This window comes from Lonchura striata, chromosome 11 (genome assembly GCF_046129695.1).
Source record: "Lonchura striata isolate bLonStr1 chromosome 11, bLonStr1.mat, whole genome shotgun sequence".
In the NCBI taxonomy this organism is placed as follows: domain Eukaryota; kingdom Metazoa; phylum Chordata; class Aves; order Passeriformes; family Estrildidae; genus Lonchura; species Lonchura striata.
The window spans coordinates 13942575-13963662 of record NC_134613.1 but is presented as its reverse complement, the minus strand read 5'-3'; the positions used below and the strand labels follow the sequence as shown (position 1 = coordinate 13963662).

At 38.2% G+C, this 21088-nt stretch overlaps 1 protein-coding gene across 1 annotated transcript in view; it reads left to right on the top strand.

Moving 5' to 3' along the window:
- Positions 1-21088, top strand: part of FBN1 (fibrillin 1) — a 145430-nt gene that overhangs the window by 83652 nt on the left and 40690 nt on the right. The window contains exons 20-32 of the mRNA XM_077785902.1: positions 1521-1646; positions 2111-2230; positions 3146-3283; positions 4276-4326; positions 6849-6974; positions 7797-8021; positions 9168-9293; positions 9386-9514; positions 9964-10089; positions 10218-10343; positions 11121-11243; positions 14921-15046; positions 15850-15975. Coding sequence (XP_077642028.1) covers positions 1521-1646; positions 2111-2230; positions 3146-3283; positions 4276-4326; positions 6849-6974; positions 7797-8021; positions 9168-9293; positions 9386-9514; positions 9964-10089; positions 10218-10343; positions 11121-11243; positions 14921-15046; positions 15850-15975 — 1668 coding nt within the window. The remainder of the gene's footprint in view (positions 1-1520; positions 1647-2110; positions 2231-3145; positions 3284-4275; positions 4327-6848; positions 6975-7796; positions 8022-9167; positions 9294-9385; positions 9515-9963; positions 10090-10217; positions 10344-11120; positions 11244-14920; positions 15047-15849; positions 15976-21088) is intronic.

Here is a 21088-nt window from a genome sequence, read left to right as displayed (position 1 = left end):
GAGTTTGCTCTTCAGCTTCAGCTGATGAGTTCTGGTTTCTAGCATGTTATTGTTAGTGGTCCCTAATTGCAAAGTTTTGAATGTTGGTGATTATATTTCATCTTATTTTTCTTGTTCATGTTGTCAAGATTAATTTAGCCTTGTCTAATTCTCTGTATTGGTAATAGCTTCCAGCTTAGTGTTGTCCACAATTTTTGATACAATTAATTTTTTACTTCTGCATTAAAATGAATATTCTATAGGATCAGTCCCAAGTCTGATCCCTGAAAGCATTTCTAGTATCCTAACTTCATTGTGATTATTCTCTTTTTTAATATATCCTACTGTAATCTCTCCTTCAGCCAGCTCTGGAACCACCTTAAAATTCTTAAATTTCTTTTTATTATCTCTAGCTTACATAATAATTTTATTTGGGTTCTGTATTCTCTACTTAAACCTAAATAGCTTAAGTCATGGGCGTTATCCCAGTCTAAACTATCCATTATCTAAAAAAAAAAAAAAAAAAAAAAAAAAAAAAAAAAAAAGAGGCTCTTTCTTAGATAAAAATCACACTTGAATTCATCCCATTTTCCCTTTTGCTTCTTTGGCTTTAATTATCCATGTCCTATTCCAGTGTTTGCTTGTAGCTGATGGCATCTCTTTTCTTCTCCCAATCCATCTGTGAGTTTTCCAGATGCTCCCCAGCCCACCCTGTTGCAGCCCACATCCATGCTCCATCACAGATGTTTCCCATTCTCCCGTAATGTTCCACCTGGCCCTCTCTCAATTTTTCTGAACTCCTGTGAAGCTTCCCACATGGTCTGTTTTATTCTGCAAGTCTCCCTTCTTCCCCTAGCACTTTTGCTGTTCCCAGCTGCTGCGCTGACCCTCTGAGTCTTCCCAACTTCTCTCAACACTTTCTAGGCCTCTCTGACGTAGCCAGTTGTTCCTGTCTGCTCTTTGGGTCTCTCCTGGTCTTCACCTGCTATTCATGGCCCATTGCCACCTTCTTGCAACTTCTCCCTAATGACCACAGTTCTTCCAAAGATTTCCTCAGGGTTCTTAAATTTAGCACTAGCAAGTCTATTTAAATTTTTCATCTCTGAAGCAAGTGTAGACTTACATTGGCCTTGTTAACTATAACATCAAAGTTCAGAGCCAGCTTGGAAAAAATGGTGATTTAAAGACCAAGATGCTCAGCAGACCTTTTCAAACCAATCCTTTCCTCCTTTCTTTCTTGACTGTGGATGCTGCTGTGCAGTGACTCAGAGACCTAATCCACAATAAATGCAGGATCAAAGTGTGAATCCCAGCTTTATTTTGAACTGTGGTGCGGCTGTCACATACTGTAAATATGTGAGGAAAGAAAGTACAAGCTTTTGTGCAAACCTCTTGTCTACAAAAAGAATTCAGTATTCATATTCTACATCCCCCTGCCCTATTTGTCTCCTCTGAAAATTGGCTGTTGGGAGTGAAATTCTGACCTGACTTCTATTCCAGAAATGTTTTATTTCTTAAAAAGTTCTTTATCTTCATTGTAGATATTGATGAATGTGCGCTGAACATGCTGCTTTGTGACAATGGGCAATGTAGAAATACCCCTGGAAGTTTCACCTGCACCTGTCCAAAAGGATTTGTATACACTCCTGATCTAAAAACGTGTGAAGGTAATTGGTAATGCACCATTTCATTCTAGTTTTATTCATATGGATTGTTCTCAGAAATTCAGTGGGAAACTAGGAGAATGAGGAGGGAGGGACAAGCCAAAATGAAATTATTAGGTAACCTCATGGAATAGCCTGCATTTACTCTCCCTGTTTACTACTAGCAGTGAGCTCACACTATGCCAAGGCTGAGAAGAACCAAGCTTTACAAATCTATTGTGTGAAGAACAGAGCCAAAGGGCCCCTAGTTTGAACCCTTTTTGAGTCACAGACAGTTCTGATGCATTAGTGTGTCTTTGGGACATGTGCATTGCTAGTCTGTTGCAGGGGATTTCATAACAGAAGAGGGGAATATCAGCAAGATTGGCAATGCGGAAAACTTCATCCCCTTTTTCCTAAACTGAAAAGAGCCATATGTATTTTTGTTAATGTTTTCTGGCACTAATATCAGCATGTTTGTTTTCTAGATATTGATGAATGTGAATCTAACCCCTGTGTTAATGGAGTGTGCAAAAACACACCAGGTTCTTTTGTCTGTGAATGTTCTCCTGAAAGTACTTTGGATCCAACCAGAACCATCTGCATAGGTATTTATTCCTTTTATGTTTGCTGGTTAAAAATGTCCAGTGACATGCTAACATTGTACACCAGGTTAAGAAAATGCTTTAAAATAACTTGTGTAGATAAATTTAGTGGGAAATGTAATAGAAAAAATGTTAAAAAGTGCTTTTTTCACCATTACTATGGGGGCATAAAGTGCACTTGGGAGCTTGCGTCCATGTCAAGTTTGAAAGAGAGGTGAAATTTCTATGACCAGTACTTCATGTCTGTTCTCACCTCCTTAATTTCTCCTGTAATAAAGTGAGCATATTCTAATTAGGATCTGCTCTTTGGAAAGAGTTTTGTATTTGAGATGGAGCATGACCAAGTTATGCACAGTCCAAACCAGCTCAAGGGCATCCATGGACAATGCTGTGACTCAGATACTCAGTGGGCTCGTAATTTCCTTTCTTGTCTGTTTTGTTGGACAGTAATTTATAGCTCTTTTCTAGTCAGTGAGGAAAACTGTAGGACTACAGCTGTCTGATCCTTAGCTATCTCCTGCCACTCCCCTATGTAGGAAGATATTCAAACTGGGGGATCGAATAAAGTAATGGAAGATGTGGCAAGGGTTCATATCTACTCTGTTCTTCTGCATGTGCTCCTAATCTGAGTCATAATCAGTACAGGGACTCGGATCTTGAATGGTATTGACATACTCCCTGTTAAGGACAGTAAGCATAAACAAGGATTTGCAAGAACTTTGTGCTGGGATGATTTCAAGCTATAGTTGGCATAGGGAAGGGTAAATTAAGAGATTTTAAAATAAATTTAGCTCTGATGTGGTAAATTTTAATGAAAGGATGATTATTTTTCATGGCTAGATGCACATGTGTTTGTAAATACAGTAATGCATAATTCTAGAGAATCTGTATGAAAATATATGTTTTTTTTCCAAACAGAAACTGTGAAGGGTACCTGTTGGCAGAACATAGTCAATGGAAGGTGTGAAATAAATATCAATGGAGCAACTCTGAAGTCCCAGTGCTGTTCCTCACTAGGTGCTGCTTGGGGAAGTCCTTGTACACCATGTGAACGAGGTAATGCTGTTACTTTTCCTCAGGAACCTTGGACTTTTCTTCCTCTGAGGTTGGTCAAGATTATTGTCCTAGAAGTTGGGCACAGACTAGACAAATAACTTTACTTGTTCTGTTATCAAGCAGTCATCCCTTATTCAGTCCCAGAAAAGAGAAGTCTTAGTATTTGAGAGGCAGCATGCAGCTATAGAAGGTTCTAACTGGATTTTACAGTATATATTTTACAAGTTTAAGTGCTGAAGGGAAGGGACCACACCTACAGTCTGTAACTGGCAGCCTTTCTTTAGCATGGTTTGTCATAATTAGTGATCTGGAGTTCCTAATGATGTAGCAATAAATACATGTTCCCCAGAGATCCCAAGGAAATGTTCACAACAAATGGATCTTTGGTGTGGTAATGAAGGGAGGAGAGGGAGTAGCCCTTGTTATTATACTCTCTAGATTAACTGATGACCTGGAGAATCATACAGTTGGAGAAAAAATGGGTTGAGGTCGCTGCATAATCATTTAATAATTTTACTGAACTGTGGGATGAGCTGGGAACCCAAGGATGAGCTGATGAATGCAGAAATGTGTGTGGGTTATTTCTATCTCCTGAAAGCTGCTAGTTTGCTCAAATCTTTGGTTAATTTCATTCTGTGTATCTTAACGGATTTCATCCTCATTCATCCATGATAAATAGGGTTGTAATGTGCTGTGATCAAGTGAAATTAATTAATTGGTTCAAATGAAACAGAAATCATAACCACTTTTAGGCTAGCTAGCTGAGACACATGGGAAGCAAAAGAGGATAAAGGCTGACACTCTATACAGTTTATGTAGTTGCCCCATCTTATCTCTTTATTATTTCAGAAAATACTGGGATACTGTCTAAGCACTCAGACTTCTCATAGCAGTAAACTAGATAATGTTTCACATGATCAGTTTTGCACAATAAATTAATGAGGAGTTTTGGACTGTAGTATTCTGAAACTTCACTTCTGTTTGTTTTACAGACCCAATATGTCAAAAGGGATATTCAAGAATAAGAGGAACATTGTGTGAAGGTATTTATTGTTGCCTTAACATAAATCAAAGCTTGAATTAAAAAATGCCAGTGTTTTGATTTAAGTGCTTAATTTATCATAGAGGAACACTATGCCAAATTCTTACCTTGTGTTGTTCTATTAGCTTCATTAGAGTTATGTCAGGGATGAATTTGGTTTAAGTTTATTTAACATTCGTGCATACTCACACTTTATCTCAAACTACACGCTTGCAAATACAGTGTCAAACCGGTTAAGGAGGTGGCTCTCTCTCTTCAAATGCTGTTAACTGAGTAACCTGTTTTTACAAATTATGTGTCTTATATATACTACAAAACATAGCATAAATAATACAGTGGTATGATAAGCCATTACCATGCTTTAGAAAAAGAATGTTCAAAGACTGTAGTTCACATTAGTTTTCTTTTTCTTTTTTCCCAAACTTTGGCTTTCTCTCATATGATATTATATGAAATTTTAAACATTCCAAAACATATTTTTGCTGTCCTAAAATAAACAAACAAAAACCATCAGGACAGAGTTATACTTTGGTTAAAGAAAAGGTTAATATTTTAAACGTGTAGTCTTTTACTTGGTATGAGGTGACTCTATACTATTCTGTGAGAATTGAAGGTCCCACCCTATTTCATCTCTATTTGAATTGATTTGAATCCCTGGAAAAGTACTGCATATTTACATAATACGCAGAAGCTCAGAGAGTCTCAAACTGCTGTGGGTCATCCTGACTGACAACATCTGACATGACACTGCAGTTAAAATATTTTTAAAAAATTACTCCCATATGTAGCTTCCATAAAGAAACATTGTTTTTTTTCTCTTAAAAAAAAAAAAAAAGAAAAGAGGAACACCCTCACACATACTCTTTGCTTTCCAAATGATGACTGAATGCCTTGGCACGTCTGTGCTGCAGACCCACTGTACATAACTTATCTGACCTCAGCAACACTTTGTGGAGTGTGTAAGTGAAAGAAAAGAAAAAAAAAGTGGGCCCACCTATCTCTCTTTACAAGGAAAGTTTTAGAACATTTTCAACACTGCTGGGATGGAAAGTTTATCCTTCCAAGATACAGACATAACTGTTTTCAGCATTTCCTTTACCAGCGCATCGGATTACATTTATTACATGCTTTAATCTTTCTCGTTTCTATGGGACCTGGATAGCCCCAGGTTTTTCAGAGTAGTTTTCCTTCCTTGTAACCTTACTGAAGCCTTACTTGGTTTTCAACCAATGTAAGCATTTTTCAAGACAGGGAAAAGTCTCTAGGAAATTTACTGGCAAGTTAGAGACAGGAGTAAGTTTAGTTCCCAAAAGGTGATAGTCAGTTCTCCCATACACAGCCTATGTAAAATGAGTAATAGATCTTGTGCAAGGAAATAAGCAAACTAAATTGGCAGCATTCCTCTCGTTTACGGGCGAGCCCTGGAGTTGTCAGCTGCACTATTGCTCACAGGCTGTGAACAGTGTTTCAGTGGTTTCTAATAATCCCACTGGCTTTACTTCATACCTTCCAGTCAATTTACAGTATCTGTTCAAGGGCAGAGGCCACTGATTTGGCCCCCAGCGTTTATCCTCTGTCGTGCTCCATGAGGTTTGAGAGATGCAGTCTCTGCACCAGGAGTTGTGTCTGGAGGCCTAACCAGCCCAACCGTCCCACTTCTTGGTTACTCTATACACGAGTATTTATCTACAGATTGCCAGTCATTCTTTTTCCATTTCTTGTTCTTATCCTCTCCTGTCCTAAAAATTGTCACGCTTTATCTTGGAGCATGTTTAATGCTGGAAGCTTTTTCCCAAAGGCAGTTGTGAAGCATATGCTTTCCACTAAGGACATGGGTAAGAGGACCTCACACTTAGATTACTAAACATTTATTTAAGCTCAAGCCAAGCTAATGTATATAATCAATTTTTCCTTACCAAAAAGTGCAAAATTTGCCTTTTAATTATAGAAATACAGTTTTTACTCAATGAAGTTAAAGTCTGTGTGTAGTTGTAAGGAGATTATTTTAATATATATAAAGTCGTTAATTGCTGACAAAGCCATACAACCGAATTTCAAATGGTGTTTTAGTTTCCAGATGTGCAGATAGAGAAAATATTCAAAAAACTTAAAAAAATACTGAATCTAGCTGGAATAATGCATAATGTAATTTTGCACTTACTTTGGTCTTTCTTTGTCCATTTGCTTCAAATATTTGGCCCACAGTGAGTATGAAAATGGATATAGTCTTTAAACATCCCTCCCTTTTCTGTTACTTTTGAATTTAATTTCAGTATATGTAGGAATAGCTAATAGCAACATGTATTATTTCTGATCATCTGCAGTTTTCTGTAATTAATTGGATCTGGCTGAATTACTTTGGGAGTTGTAAATGTTCTGAATTTTTTCAGGCCATGTAGACTGCTGTCATTTTTTATTTTATCCTAAAAACATTACAATGTTATTATTTTTATATTTTTGCTAATTTGTTCATGTTTAGATGCTAGTGATTACTCTTACTCACTTCCTTTTTCTCTTTAATAGATGTTAATGAATGTGAGGTGTTTCCTGGAGTCTGTACAAATGGGCAGTGTGTCAATACCTTGGGATCATTTGTTTGCCAGTGCCCCAGTGGAATGACTTTAGATGCTTCTGGACGGACTTGTCTTGGTAGGTGTTAATTCCATGTACAGGTCTACTAGTGAAAAGCAGATCTATGCAGTGACCAGTGGTTCAACTGTGTGTTTTCTAACAAGAAAGGAAAATTATTTTTGCCCATTTTACAAATTGAATTAATCTGGGACATTAACTTTGTTTATCTGGAATAGGAACAGGTTCCAATGGTAGTAGCTAAAGCCCATCCCCATCTGGTAGCTAGTGAATAGCTGTGATTTACTTCCAGATTGTTCATCTGACAAATCCCTACAGATTATCCGTGCTTTTAGTGCTCTTCATCTGCAGCCCCACTGAAAGCATTTTGCAACAAAGGCTGGAATAGTGGAGGCTGCACCATTGTGGGCTGGGACTTGGCCACACCATGCACCTTGATGCAGTGCAACAGAATATCCAAGTTTTGTATGCTGTCCACCCAAAGCACCTTTGTCCATTTATAACAATAATGCCCAAGATTTGCCTCTGAACAAGGCATAGCTTATGTGTAGTAAAAAGGCTTGTATATAGCTTGTAGTAATTAAAAGGCTTTATATAAGTATGGCAAGCTGGAATGTTTAAAATCCTTTTCTGATCCAAAATTTACTTCAAGTGCTGAGCACCGTTTCTCAAAGTGGTGCTTTAAACTTACTTCAACTGTTAATTTCTGAGTTTAGCGTTAATATTTTGCTGTTAGGAATTATGCAGCGAGCTTGGTATGCTCCTCTGAGTCCACAAAAACGTGGAGTGTGCTGTCCTGTGAAGGGATTTTGGAAAAAAATTCCTCTGCAGTGAAGTAAACTTTCTCTTTCTTTCTCAACATGTTGTTAAATTGCCCAACAGACATTCGCTTGGAGAGTTGCTACCTGCAGCATGAGGACGAGCAGTGCACGTCCCAGATCCCAGGCCGGCACCGCATGGACGCCTGCTGCTGCTCCGTGGGGGCAGCCTGGGGCCAGGAGTGCGAGGAGTGTCCTCTCAGGGGAACTCCTGAGTTTGAAGCTCTTTGCCCAAGGGGACCTGGCTTCTCTACGAAGATAGAAATAAGTGGGAAACCTTTCTCTAAAGGTATGTGATCCATTTGTGGTTAATTGCCAGCAAATATATACTTACACTTTTCCATCAGACACCTCCTCTGGGTTTGAAAATTCTGGTGATAGGCACTTCACTCACCCTAAGACACATTTGAAAATCCAGTTAGATTTCATGGCAACTGAAGTCTAAATAAAATACAGGATAATTTAATTTGTGTTAGACACCATTAAATACCATATAATACTGCAGCCTCAGAACACAGTTTGTGTCACTAGAGAGGTTAAATTATGCCTGACTTTGCCTCCTGGCATCTCATAGTACAAGAACTGGAACAAACTGGGCAGTCAGCTTTGGATGTAATGAAAGAGCAATCCTTACTTGTAAAGGGTGCAATAACTTTAATTCTAACGTGAAGCAATGAAGAAATAGCGAATAATTTTGGAAATTTCTTGTGAAACTACTTGGAAAAGTAGAGGAAATAGCTTCCAGGATGATGGCTCAAATCAGAAAATTTTATTTACAGTAAACCTAGTTGTGTTATGACTCTTGTTGGTAAACTTCCAGCATTAAATGGGAATCACACAGTGACACCCAAGCATCATCTGCTGAGAGCTGTCTTTCCAGGATTACCAGTGAGGTTAAGCTGGACAATGTCAGAAGTTACCCAAAAACTAAACATTATGAAGTCTAAAATGAGGGGAATATATATATACGAATGACAATTGTTGTTGTTAGTTTCAGCCTTGTTTTATAAACAGTTACTAAGCCATTAATTATCCATAAAGAAAGTGACATGTGCTTTTACTTATGCTCATTATTTTTTCTGTGACTCATGGAAGTCACATTTTTTTCTCAGAAATCAGAAGACACAGTGCTTCTTTTGAAAGCTGTCTTTGCCTTCATCCTCTGTCCACTGAAATCGTCCTGAGCTGCAGGACAAAGGGGAAACTAATACCGTTCTGTAGCAGAAAGTGTTTTTGGAAATTCCAGCACAGAGCATCTGTCTACACTGTTGGTTAAGGGGAAGTCAGTATCAGTTTATGTAGTGTGGTCTAATTTCCCCACAAGAAGGGGTCCCTGCCATGAAAAAAGGATGAGCTCTGATGTCAGCATTGCTCTTTTGTGCACTGTTTTTGTATGCAATGGTAACATCATATGTCCACACTATCTCATTTTCAGATATCAATGAATGCAAAATGTTCCCCAGCCTTTGTACCCATGGAAAATGCAGAAATACCATTGGCAGTTTTAAGTGTAGATGTGACAGTGGATTTGCCCTCGATTCTGAAGAGAGGAACTGCACAGGTAAACTGCATGGATGTCTCTCTCATAGCTGTGAATTGAAAAGGGAAAACTGAACTCCTTTGAAAACCCTGTGAATGTGTTCTATCTTACAGATATCAATGAATGCCACATCTCTCCTGATCTTTGTGGCCAAGGCAGGTGTATCAATACTCCTGGAGACTTCAAGTGTGAATGTTTTGAAGGCTATGAAAGTGGATTTATGATGATGAAAAACTGCATGGGTATGTTTTTTATAAACCTTAGATGTGCAATAGTATGTGATGTGCTAGTATGCTATGCATGGTTTCTTTGGAGTTTTTTTTTTTAAGGTTTAATTGTGCTTGACTTTAAGTCTCTCCTATTTTGTGAGCCTAACTAAAGCTAACTTGCTGCTTCTCCAAGTTGTCTAAGCATATATAAGCAAAGGACAGGATTTTAGGATACTAAATTTATCCCCACAATCCCCATCTTGCTAAGTGGGACACCATCCTGAACTTTAAAGTTAAGGTAAATTAAAATTTAGAAGAAGCCTTTTTGAGTTTATTTTCTTTTTCTAACTGCATTATGATGCAAGGGATGAGTGGCTCTAGGACAGGCTGCAGGGTTGATCAAGGCAGATAATGCTGTGATGGGTGAGAGGCTGTGAAGGATGTGCTTGCCCTGTACTCATGTGCCTCCTTTCTCCCCACAGACATTGATGAGTGTCAGCGCAATCCCCTTCTCTGCCGAGGTGGCACCTGCATCAACACAGAGGGAAGTTTTCGGTGTGATTGCCCTCCAGGCCATCAGATATCACCAAATATCTCTGCATGTGTAGGTGAGACATGCAGGCAAAATCAAGATTGTGCACAGCATTTTGTACCTCTCTTGGGCTGTGCATTTACAGTGTTGGCTTTAGTACCATTTTCAGGATAAAAATGTGTTCCTCTTTTTCTTTTGCAACAGACATTAATGAATGTGAGCTGAGCACCAACCTGTGCCGAAATGGCCGTTGTGTCAACCTGATTGGAAAGTATCAGTGTGCTTGCAACCCTGGGTATCAGTCCACACAAGACAAGCTATACTGTATTGGTAAGGATAAAACCTGCATGGTAGCTCTAGCAAACAGGAAAGATAAAGCACACCAAGTTGGTTCAGTTTAGTAAATATTTAAATTAATTTTTAACCATGAATGAAAAAATCCATTACAGTGTGTCAAAATAGTATGCAAAATCTCCAAAATGTGCACGTCTGTTTTTGAGAGAATTGAATGAAGTTATGGCAGTTCTACATTTAGCTGAGTAAGATTATTTTCTCTAGTAAATCAGTCATGATGCATAAAATCACATACTATTTTAAATGCCTCAAGACTTCAGACTTTGATGGTTAAGAGGGAGTAACTTGTTAGATTAGTTATATATTTAATTAAAAATCATCATTTCTGCTGATGAAATAGTAATCAGAAATAGAAATTAAATAGACCATGAAATAGAATCATGGGGTTCATTTGCATACATGTCTTCTGCTGTTCCATGGAAAAATCCACTGGCTTTAATTCTGCCAAGTAATTTTTTTACCTTGAATCTTACAAGAACTTTCTTGCCCTCATGATCCTGTGGTAACTCAGTGCTATTTCTATATGTAGAAGGAGAAGCACAGAAGTGTTTGTATATGCAGTCTTTCCATCCCTGGTTTGCCTGAATCCTTCCCAGTGCCTACCTTTGCAAACACTTGAATGTTAGCGTGCAAACACAAAGTGTAGATTCTGGATTGATGGGGTACTGGAAAGCTGACTTTTAAGTGTGTTCTTGAAATGTCCTTTAAAGTAAAAGGTATTGTGGATTTTAACTATAATTTTCTCCTTTTTAGATATTGATGAGTGCAAAATAATGAATGGTGGCTGTGAGGACTTCTGTACAAACTCAGAGGGCAGCTATGAATGTAGCTGTAAACAAGGCTTTGCACTCATGCCAGACCACAGGACATGCACTGGTAAGGGAGATTTTGGGAATTTTTCTGCTTAAAGGGCTTATTTCAATAGGTTAAAATGAACCTTCTTTTTAAGGTTAAACCTATTGTAACAAATACAGTATTAAAAAAAGAAAATAAATGGAAAGTGAAGTTCTTTTTCTGAAAGAAAAAGAAGTACCTCTCAGTATCAGAATTGGGCAACTGCAGAAAGAAGTGCTTTGAAGGGAATTGGTTCTTGATAATTTCAGAAAGTGGAGAAGTTGATTGTAGGAGTGACGATAGGTAGGACAGTCGGGATGGATGGAGATGAGAGCAGTTGATTCTGATTTTAATAACAAAAATCTCTACTTTTTGGAGTAGGAGATAAATTTTCCCCATTAAGGGAAGATCTAAATCCAAAACAGGTGCAGTAGATCCAAATCCAAAACAGGTTTGAAGATCATTAAAAAATTATCATTAACAGAAGCCAAGATGCTGTGCATGTGTATTGTATGGTTATATTGGAGAGAGGATAGACAGAGATGCTAGAAAAGAAGCTGATTGCTCTGTTCTGTCATTTTGTGGTATCTGCTCTCAAGCAAGCAAGAAAATTCCTATTTTTAATTATTTGTTTATTCAAGTGCAAGTATGCTGCATTAATTCAGAACTGAATTACTTGCAGATAAAATGAAGTCTGAATAATATGAATCTTTTGTATGAAACAGGTTTTTTGCACTCTTAGAAGAGTTTGTGAGAAAATTTTTAGAGCTCTTTTATGGCTGGGTGTTCTCCTTTGGGAGTCTGGGAGTCATAATCCCAGGAAGTGAATTGTACTTGGAGATTTCCACATAGGTTACTGGAAAGATAATTCTACCCTACTTTTCTCTTACTTCTTGCTTCACAGCCATTGGCTTGATAAGGCATGTGAATATTTGCAAGCTCTTTGCCAATTCCATCCAAAAGCTCCTTGAAGAGCATGAGAATTATAATAGGGTTAATCCCTTGGAATAGAATTGCCTTTATAGTTGAACACATGGAGAGTTTTCTATACTGGATTATTAGAGTGCTCACATTTAGAATTTGTAAATATTTATAGACCTTGAACCAGGGTCTCAATTACCCTGGGGCCACTCACTACCATTCTAGAAGATAAAAGAGCCCTAAAGCACAGCAAAATGTAATTTTCCCCCACATTGTGGCTTGCTCTGTCAGAAAGATGTAAAGTCGCCAGCCTTCAGAAGTATCAGACCCTCATTCAAAGAAAGAATTCAACTAGAAAAAGTGCAGATTTGATTGACCTTGAAAACCTAAAATATTTAGATTAAAAGTAGTTTGCTTTAGCTCAAGTTTCTAGAAGACGCAAGCTTTTACAAAAACTTACCCAAACATTGGTGTTTGGGGCACTTTTTTAATGCAAAAATAAAACTGGTTGATCTAAATTGTGCCTCAGCCAGAATCTAAACCCATTGAGAGGATTAAAGTGACATGACAGGGAAGGGAGGAGCAGGGGGAGCAGAGTCTCTGAGCCATTTTTCTGTTTTCATCTTCTTTATTTGACTTGGACCAAATGACCCAAATGTGCACTTGGACAATCTTTGAGATCTCAAGTCTGCTGGCTAGAACAGCTCTGTCTTTACTGCCCCTTATCCTTTGCCACCCAAACACATCTCTAAACCCAAAACTAGAACAGATCCTTTACCGCACCTTCCTGCATATTAAACGTAAAACCTTGGAATAGGAAACTATCATCTTTCTGTTCTCAAAGTCAAAATGCAAGCATCTGGATTCTTTGTGGTTTGTCCACACATTAACCTGACCCTGAACATGTCTATAGAAGTTTGTGGTCAGATCTTACTTTTGTTGTGTATTTCTGCATATCCAGCCTTGACTCTGAAATATAGAATTTCCTTCACAGACCAGCTATAATAAGTATAAGCTATTAGTTTTCATCCCCTCTTCTAATAAGGACGTGAGTGCAATAGCCACACATAAAAAGGTTTAAATAGCAGAAACACCAGACATCTTTGGATGTCAAGTCAAATCTAAGAAAATATCCAGAGATGTGAGAGGTCACCTTTACTACATTATTAATATTGAAAACACTGCTTCCTTCTCTTGAAAAGATATTATTTACATATGTAAATATCTGGTGAGTATTCAAAATCCACATACTAAAGTTTTGCCTCTGCCTAAACAAAGAAGAATAAAAATAATTAGTGACTTTGCTTTCATGGCGCTAAATATCTGGTTTTATACTGTTAGATGTTAGTGCGTGGTACAAGATAAAACAGGACTGTGACCTTCAATTGCGAAACACCTATTTTACATTTTCAGTTTTCTCTGTGTTTGAACATGTTTTTATCTTTAACAACACACAAAGCTGGAAGCCATCACAGAATGTATTTGCTGATAATTGACCTGGTAAGAATGCTCTGCAGTTCAGTAGTAGGTCATGTTTGAATTGGTGAGGTTATGCATAAATAATCAGCTCAATTAGGAGAAACAACAGGTTCTTTGTCAGCTGATTTTCCCCCAACTGTGAAATCGGTACAGTGGTGGGTTTGTAAATAAAGTTCTTTATTTCTGTCATTATTCCCATTTCTAGAGCTTAAATTTGCATGTTAATTCAAATTCCATTCCAAATTAACATTTTCAGGCTAATGTCCATGTCAACATTATTTGCTTGTTAAGATAAACGGGGACTGGTCAGCCTTCCTCCTTGCAGAAGTTGTGTATCCATACAAGCACTAGCTGCTAGAAATACAGCAGAATAATGAACATAATATTTTAAATTAATGTGAGTTCATTTTCTGCAGCTGCATAATTACTGCAATCCACAATAGACTGCTCTGATAATGAGTTACACCCTTTCTCTTGGAGAAGATTCCTGAATCTTGTTCTTTTTGTGCTGATTTTTTTCCCATGGTATCACAAGGCAGAGATTCTGATTTTTGCTCTTGCTGGTCTGTGTTGCTGCTGACACAGGAAGATTCTAGGGATTTTTACAAGGAACACTAGCATAACCCTGGGGCTCTGAAAGATTCCAGAATTTAGCATGGTTGTCTTAATATAATAAAGTATCTGCTTCTGCAGCTTGGCTCCAGTCAGTGATGGCAATTTTATCAGTTATCCATTGATTAAATAACTTTTCATCCTAGAGGATTTAACTATATGGCTGGCCTGGCCAGTCAATTGAAATATTAAATAACATAAAAATCTCATAGTGAAATAAATGTATGTACTGTAATTATTCCCATCATGAGTTGAACTGTTTCCAGTTTGTCACCACCCTTGAGATCTGTAGAGGTACTTTGCATGTATGCCTTTTGGCTTTTTTAAGATCTGTAAAGTTTGATATTTTTGTTACTGACTTTGACTTTAGAGCTTCCATTGATTTCAACAATGATGGATTGTATCCAAAAATGTCCAATTATATGCGGCCTTGTGGTGTGACAAAGGTTCTGTTGGAGCTCTTTTTTCTGAAGGAAAAATTGGTTTCTGTTCCTCCCACTTGAGTCAGAAGGGAATGTTTTGCCACTGACTTTACCTGGAGACAAGAAGCTTACTCATCAGGACAATTTTGCAATGTACTGCTCAGTTACTTAACAAGGATTCAATCTTCACCATGTTTATCAGAGCATTAAAATGCTTACTTGCCATGATGATGGTTCAATGCATTGGATAAAGGTAATATATTTTAATCTGATTTTCCCCTTTAGATATTGATGAGTGTGAAGACAATCCTAACATCTGTGATGGAGGCCAGTGTACAAACATCCCAGGAGAATACAGGTGTCTTTGCTATGATGGATTCATGGCATCTGAAGACATGAAGACTTGCATAGGTAAGTGAAAGTACATATATTCCAATCTGCATTAAACACTGAAAATAATATTTATTAAGGCACTCTTTCCAAGTAGACAGACAATGATATTTGAGGAGTATTGCTCTTATTTCCTAATATTGGTCACCTGACCATAGAACCAGCCCTATTGCACAAGTGCAAATGTCATCTTTATATCCCTGTAGATTGGGGTGCAAACATGATCTATAGCATTGCATCTTTGGATCCTCTTCCAGTGAAGTTTTTATACAACTTAGACAAAAGAGTGCCTGCAGAAAGCAAGTGGATGATGCTGTGGAAAATTTCTAGCAAGATAAATTACCAGTGCTGATTTAAACTTGTCTCTGAGAAAAAATTATGTGGTCTTGGTAGAATGGAGTTGTGAAACAGCATATCTCCAAAACCACATTTTCACATTATAATTTAAAATCTTGAGTATATTTTGAGAGAAGTGTCTGACAAAACTAGACAATGCATGCATGCAAATGTAAATGTATACGGACACATATATGTAGGAATTATCAATAATCATGGTCATTCTTTGGATAATGTACTGCACCTTAGTGTCTATGTTTAGGAATGGCTGGCATTAAAGATATGTTAATGCGTATATGGTAATATAACACTGTTACCCCAGAGCTCAAAATGTATGCTTGTTTGCTAGGTAAAGAATAACTACTATAAGCAGCTTTTTCTTTGCATATTTAGACCTGTGTTTCTATCAGAATTCATATCTAAAGAGATTTTTCCAGTTACTTTCTAAGAATTGTATTTAATAAATCTTAATTCATGGATATTTTTAGATGTTAATGAGTGTGATCTGCATCCAAACATCTGTCTGAGTGGAACCTGTGAGAATACAAAAGGCTCATTTATCTGTCACTGTGATATGGGATATTCAGGCAAGAAAGGCACAACTGGTTGCACAGGTAAGTTTTAAAACTTAATTATCAATTTTCACTTATGAGTCTGCTTTTCTGGTGTTTAGAGCCTCCTCTCACTGTGCTTCTTTTCACTTACTTCTGCTCTTATTTTACCTCTCATCCAAATTTGCTGAGCTTGTGTTCTGCTAAACTTCAGTGGTATAGCATTCAGCCTGATGCTGCTTCTGCTGGAATGAGTTGAGCAAAGCTTGGGATCAAAACTGGGTGTGTTACTGCACATTGTTCATCTAAGAGAACAGCAAATGCCATTCTTTGTAAATTGACAAACTCCTGAGTTATCACTGCATTTGGATTAGTTAATTGTATACTATGCAAGCAAATAACACGTATCTGTTCAAAGTACTATTTGGCAAACACAGATAGCTTGAAATATGTGCTAAAATACATTTTCAGTTTTTGCAAAGTGTTGATGATACAGTTATACAACTACATTCTATCAGCTGAATCAGAATTGGCTTTATTTCATGTCTTGCCAGCAAACAGAAATGAGATTCAAATATACAGGCTCTGAGGGCATGATATTAATAATCCAAGTGCTGGTGTCTCAAGCCAAGGTGTTGAGTCTTAGGCTTTGCCCAAATATGAATGCAAACATATGTTTAATATAATTTTTAATGTAGACTTAGGGTAAACACATTTCTGGCAATGTCTTTGAGACACACTTTTATTCTTAGTCTGCCCTTATTGTACAGATTTAATAATATATTTTTTTAAGTTCCCCATATATATAAAGCTGGTTTTTTACAGCTCTCACAGAAAAGTCTGAGAGCTGGAGTTATATTTTGCATATTGGGCTATAGATGAATAACTGTGCATTAGTAACAGCTGCCTTTGACGTACATGTGAACTGATCTAAATCCAAGAAATCCCTAATTGTACTCTGTAGACCAACATTTCAGTGTTCTTTTTTTCTGTGCTAAAGCATATGAAGATTTTCAGAACTCTAGACCTGAAAACCCTCACACTGATCAGTTACACATGGTGTTGCTATCAGTCCCAGCCTAAGGAGAGGCAGGGAAGATGAAGCAGTGAGTTGAAGGCAAAAGACAGAGAAAGGTCGTGGAGGCAGGGGAGGAATCTGAGGTATGGCTTCTGGAGAAGTGCCTGGAAATAGCCACCATTTTGGCATCACGTGATTCAAGGTAGTGGCAAATGTCCCAGGCAATATATTTTTGTTAAAGGAGACGCCAGGAAATCCCTCTGTCCTGGTCCCAGCCAAGCCCTGACCTGTGGATGGACACTGTCTGTCATGGGGGCTCCTCCCACCTCCTTACACATTTTTAATTTTTCCTGCTGCTTTTGTCTGTATGCCAGTATTTCAGAGAGGCTGGCACTCACGAGGAAAAACACCAGAACACCTTGATTCCAACAGATACTATAGAAGAGCTCAGTAATTTGAAAGAGTCCAGTGGTCTAAGATGAAAAGGTGAAGTATCAGTTATGCTGATACAGCTGCGATGGGATCATACTCAATGAAATTTTTTTTATTTGAATAATTTTTTAAAAATTTAAATAAAGAAAAATTTAAATAAAATGGGAAGCAGAGCAGAAAAATTCTTGATTGATTTCATAATAAAAAAGCTGTGGATAGAAATCCCACAGTGATTACATTGTGCAGGTTCTCACATTCTGTTTTTTAAAATGTCTGATTTACTGCTGCAGAACTTTGAATTCCCCATTTCTTGTTTGCACAGTATTAGAACAGAGTTGAAGTTCTCAGGCTCAGGTACTGAAGACCGTGAAAGCATCCTTCAATATTTCTTCTGGAAGGACCTTGACTCCTGAATTCAGTTCTTTTCTTAGAGGCAGATCAAAAGTATCCACAGTTTTTAGGAATTGCCATGGGAAAAAAGTTACGAAAACATGTACAGCACTTTGAATGGGAGATCCTCTGTTTTAAGAGAGCCACTAAATAATGTCCTTTGGGTTCCATTCCAGTTATGTCTAAATATTTCAGCTCCCTTGTCATTACTGAGTGATTCCATTTTAACAAATAAACTTGTTTTTTTCTCCCCAATCATTTAACAGTGTTTAGAATCCACCCACTGACTTAACATTCCCATCCCACACAGATGTTAGTTGCCCTAGTTCTCCCCTCTCCATAGTTCTCAGTAAGAATCTGGACACAGTTTAGTAACAAAAATATTATTTTTAAAATACTACGCAAGAATACAGGTTGTAGATGCAGCTTTCCAACATCAAATGCTGTGAATGGCTTAATTTCCATTCACAAGTCAAACTGTGATAATACAGGCTTAAAACAGTTCATTTTAGATTTTTCTAGGCAGGCAGTGAGTGGTATGCAGCCACTGCGTTTTCCTCTATAACAGTTCCAGATCACCCAGTTTTATGGCAAATACCTTGTCTCTACTTTTTCTGTATATGTGTACTTGTGCAGAAATGAAATCCTGCTTTGGAACTTGCGTTTGTATTTTGTGATTCATCACCACTCTGAATTACTGCCTGTAGATCTGCAGTATTTCACTGTTGATGTAGAGCCTTAAACTTGCTTGAATATTTTTACAGAGAAACAAATTATTTTCTGACTCTCTCCCATCTGTCCTTGCAGTTATGGCTGTGTGCACAGCCCCCTTGGTCGTTCTTGGTGGAGGGGGGTTTGCACATGCTTAGGGTGCTCTTCACAGAGCCAAACTGAGAGGTGAACTTAGGCAGTAGTTTCCCAACATAGCCAACAGATCAAAAATAAGTATGTTACAAGTCAGCTGGATTTCTCCACAGCAGGCTCAGGGAGTTGGAAGGCTGAGAGCAGGCTCTGACTCTGCAAGGGCCATGCTGTTGCCATGTGGAGGAAGGCTAGTGCAAGGTATTCAGCTGCAGCCTTGGTGTGGGCTGTGTGTTGAATGCTTCCAGTGATGACAGCATTAGCGGATACAGGAGAAGTGAGTGCACACTGCATACCTGCATGGCTGACAGGAACTTGGTTCTAGAGAGGTCAGACATCTGAGACAGGGAAAGGAAGAGGTGAGCCTGTCATTTGTCCTCAGAAATAGAGCCATATTTCGTGACTTGTATAATGTACTCTCCTCTCCATTATTAGTGGCTTCTGGCCATTAATAATACATTGTGTTTCAGGCTTGATGGCACAAGGGAGTTCTGGTACCAGTGAAGCATATGTTTGCCATCATGAATCTGGGAGCAGGCTGTGTCAGGCCAAATACCAGAAGATGATAATGAAATCCTGCCCACCAAAGGGGGTATTACAGGAGGAACATACTGGCAATAGGCATCTGTCCAGCAATAACATACTGTGCCTCAGTGTGCTGATGATGTAAGGATGGATAGCAGGCAAGAGCTCAACTGTCCCATGTGAAACTCCAAGAGTACAGTATGCTGAATAAAATCTGAGAGTGATTCCAAAAGAGAAAACAATTTTACATATAGGAAGATCAGAATAGGGTAATTTTTCCATATATTTTTCTACTAGTATGAGCACCAAGTCGAAATTCACAGTCTTTTCCTTCAAAAAAGCCTTCGTTTTTCCTACCTGATTACATGGGCAGCAACCCAGGAGGAGGAAATGCCTTGTGACTTCCACCAGACGACTGGCCCTTGGGGAACTGGACCCAGGCTCGAAATACCAGAGAAACGTCAGTGCGATAAAATGCACAGATATGCAGAGACTGCCAAAAAAATGTAAAAGTCAGAAAATGCTTAAGGGATTTGCATAATTCCTGACAAACAGTACTAATTTATAGGTGGAGTCTGAATTAAATTTACAGTTTGCTAAGGATCCTTATAGACTATTGAAGCCCACTGAAACCTATCAGAAAGTGGTACACAGAGTACCTAGAGGATTTCATGCCCAGCAATGAACATGTGAATTTTCTTCAGTTACTGTGCAGTCTCATTCTGTTCAAATGCAAAAGAATGTTCCTAGAGTATAGGTGAGGAAACAGTGACTGATCCCCATGCTCCTCTCTGGCCAACTTCAATGATCCACTCATTGGCTAGATATTGGCTAGCAGTTTCCTTCCTTTGGTTGCCACATTTTGCAAGCATAGTGCAAAGGGTGACAGGGTACATATGATGTGTATTTTTGCTGTACATACGTTGAGAGCCCTAAAAATTTGTGCCACTGTGATTAATGGGAGAGACACTTTATTAACTGCCAAAGGCTTGGGAGAAAAAATATTTGTCCAAAGAAGAGAACTGAATGAGCCAACAAAATAGGGTGACTGACAGGTTTTTTTTCCCCAGAGTGCTTAGGATTGTTATGATGTCAGACCTGCATATTATTTATTGTGCGTATTCTCATCTGTTGTAGGCAGACAACTCTCTTAGTATAAATGGGAGTTGTGCAATTGCAAAGCTGAGAACATGTGTGCAGCAGCACTGGGGCACAGTGGGACCGGCTGAGGATGCAGTGTCAGTCTCTGACTGGAATGTCTTTATTTTCCTTGGCTTGTCACGGACTCATGCTGGAGGCAGAAGGAGAAGGTTGATATAAATCAGTGACTCACTCCTTTACTCTTTAGTGAAAATCCCCATGAAGTCAGTGGGAATAGGCCATCATTGTGTGAAACCCTGACTTCAGTAGTGTCCTCGTGGGTGCTCTTTGGGTCACGATATCTTTACTCAGACCGAGTAATGCCTTTGTTTTCAGACAATTAAATGAAAATAGCTGGAGTATTTGAAGAGTATCGTACTGTTTGTACTGCCATGCAGACAGAACAGGCTGGACTCATGCTTTTATTAAAGATATTGAGTTAATTTTTCCCCTACAGAGCTCAACTTCTTTCTGTTTCATTCTGTGAAGCCCTAATTCAATACTTATGGCAACATAAAGCCATATTAAGCTCCAGTATAAGAAGGCATAAATTCCATTTATTTCAGTGCACCATTTACACAGAACCATGTTTGGTCTGAGATCTCTTTTGCCTTGGAAATAATTGCAATGTAATAAATGTAGACTTACAACTCAGCTGTATAATGAAAGGAGAGACTAGGGATTATAGCAAAACAACATCTGAATTAAACACCAGGGAAAATAAGTAAAATCTGGGATGAAGCCAGTGATGGTATTATATATGCCTCAGTCAGCTTTCATTTAAGTATCTGAAAAGACTTTCCATGAATC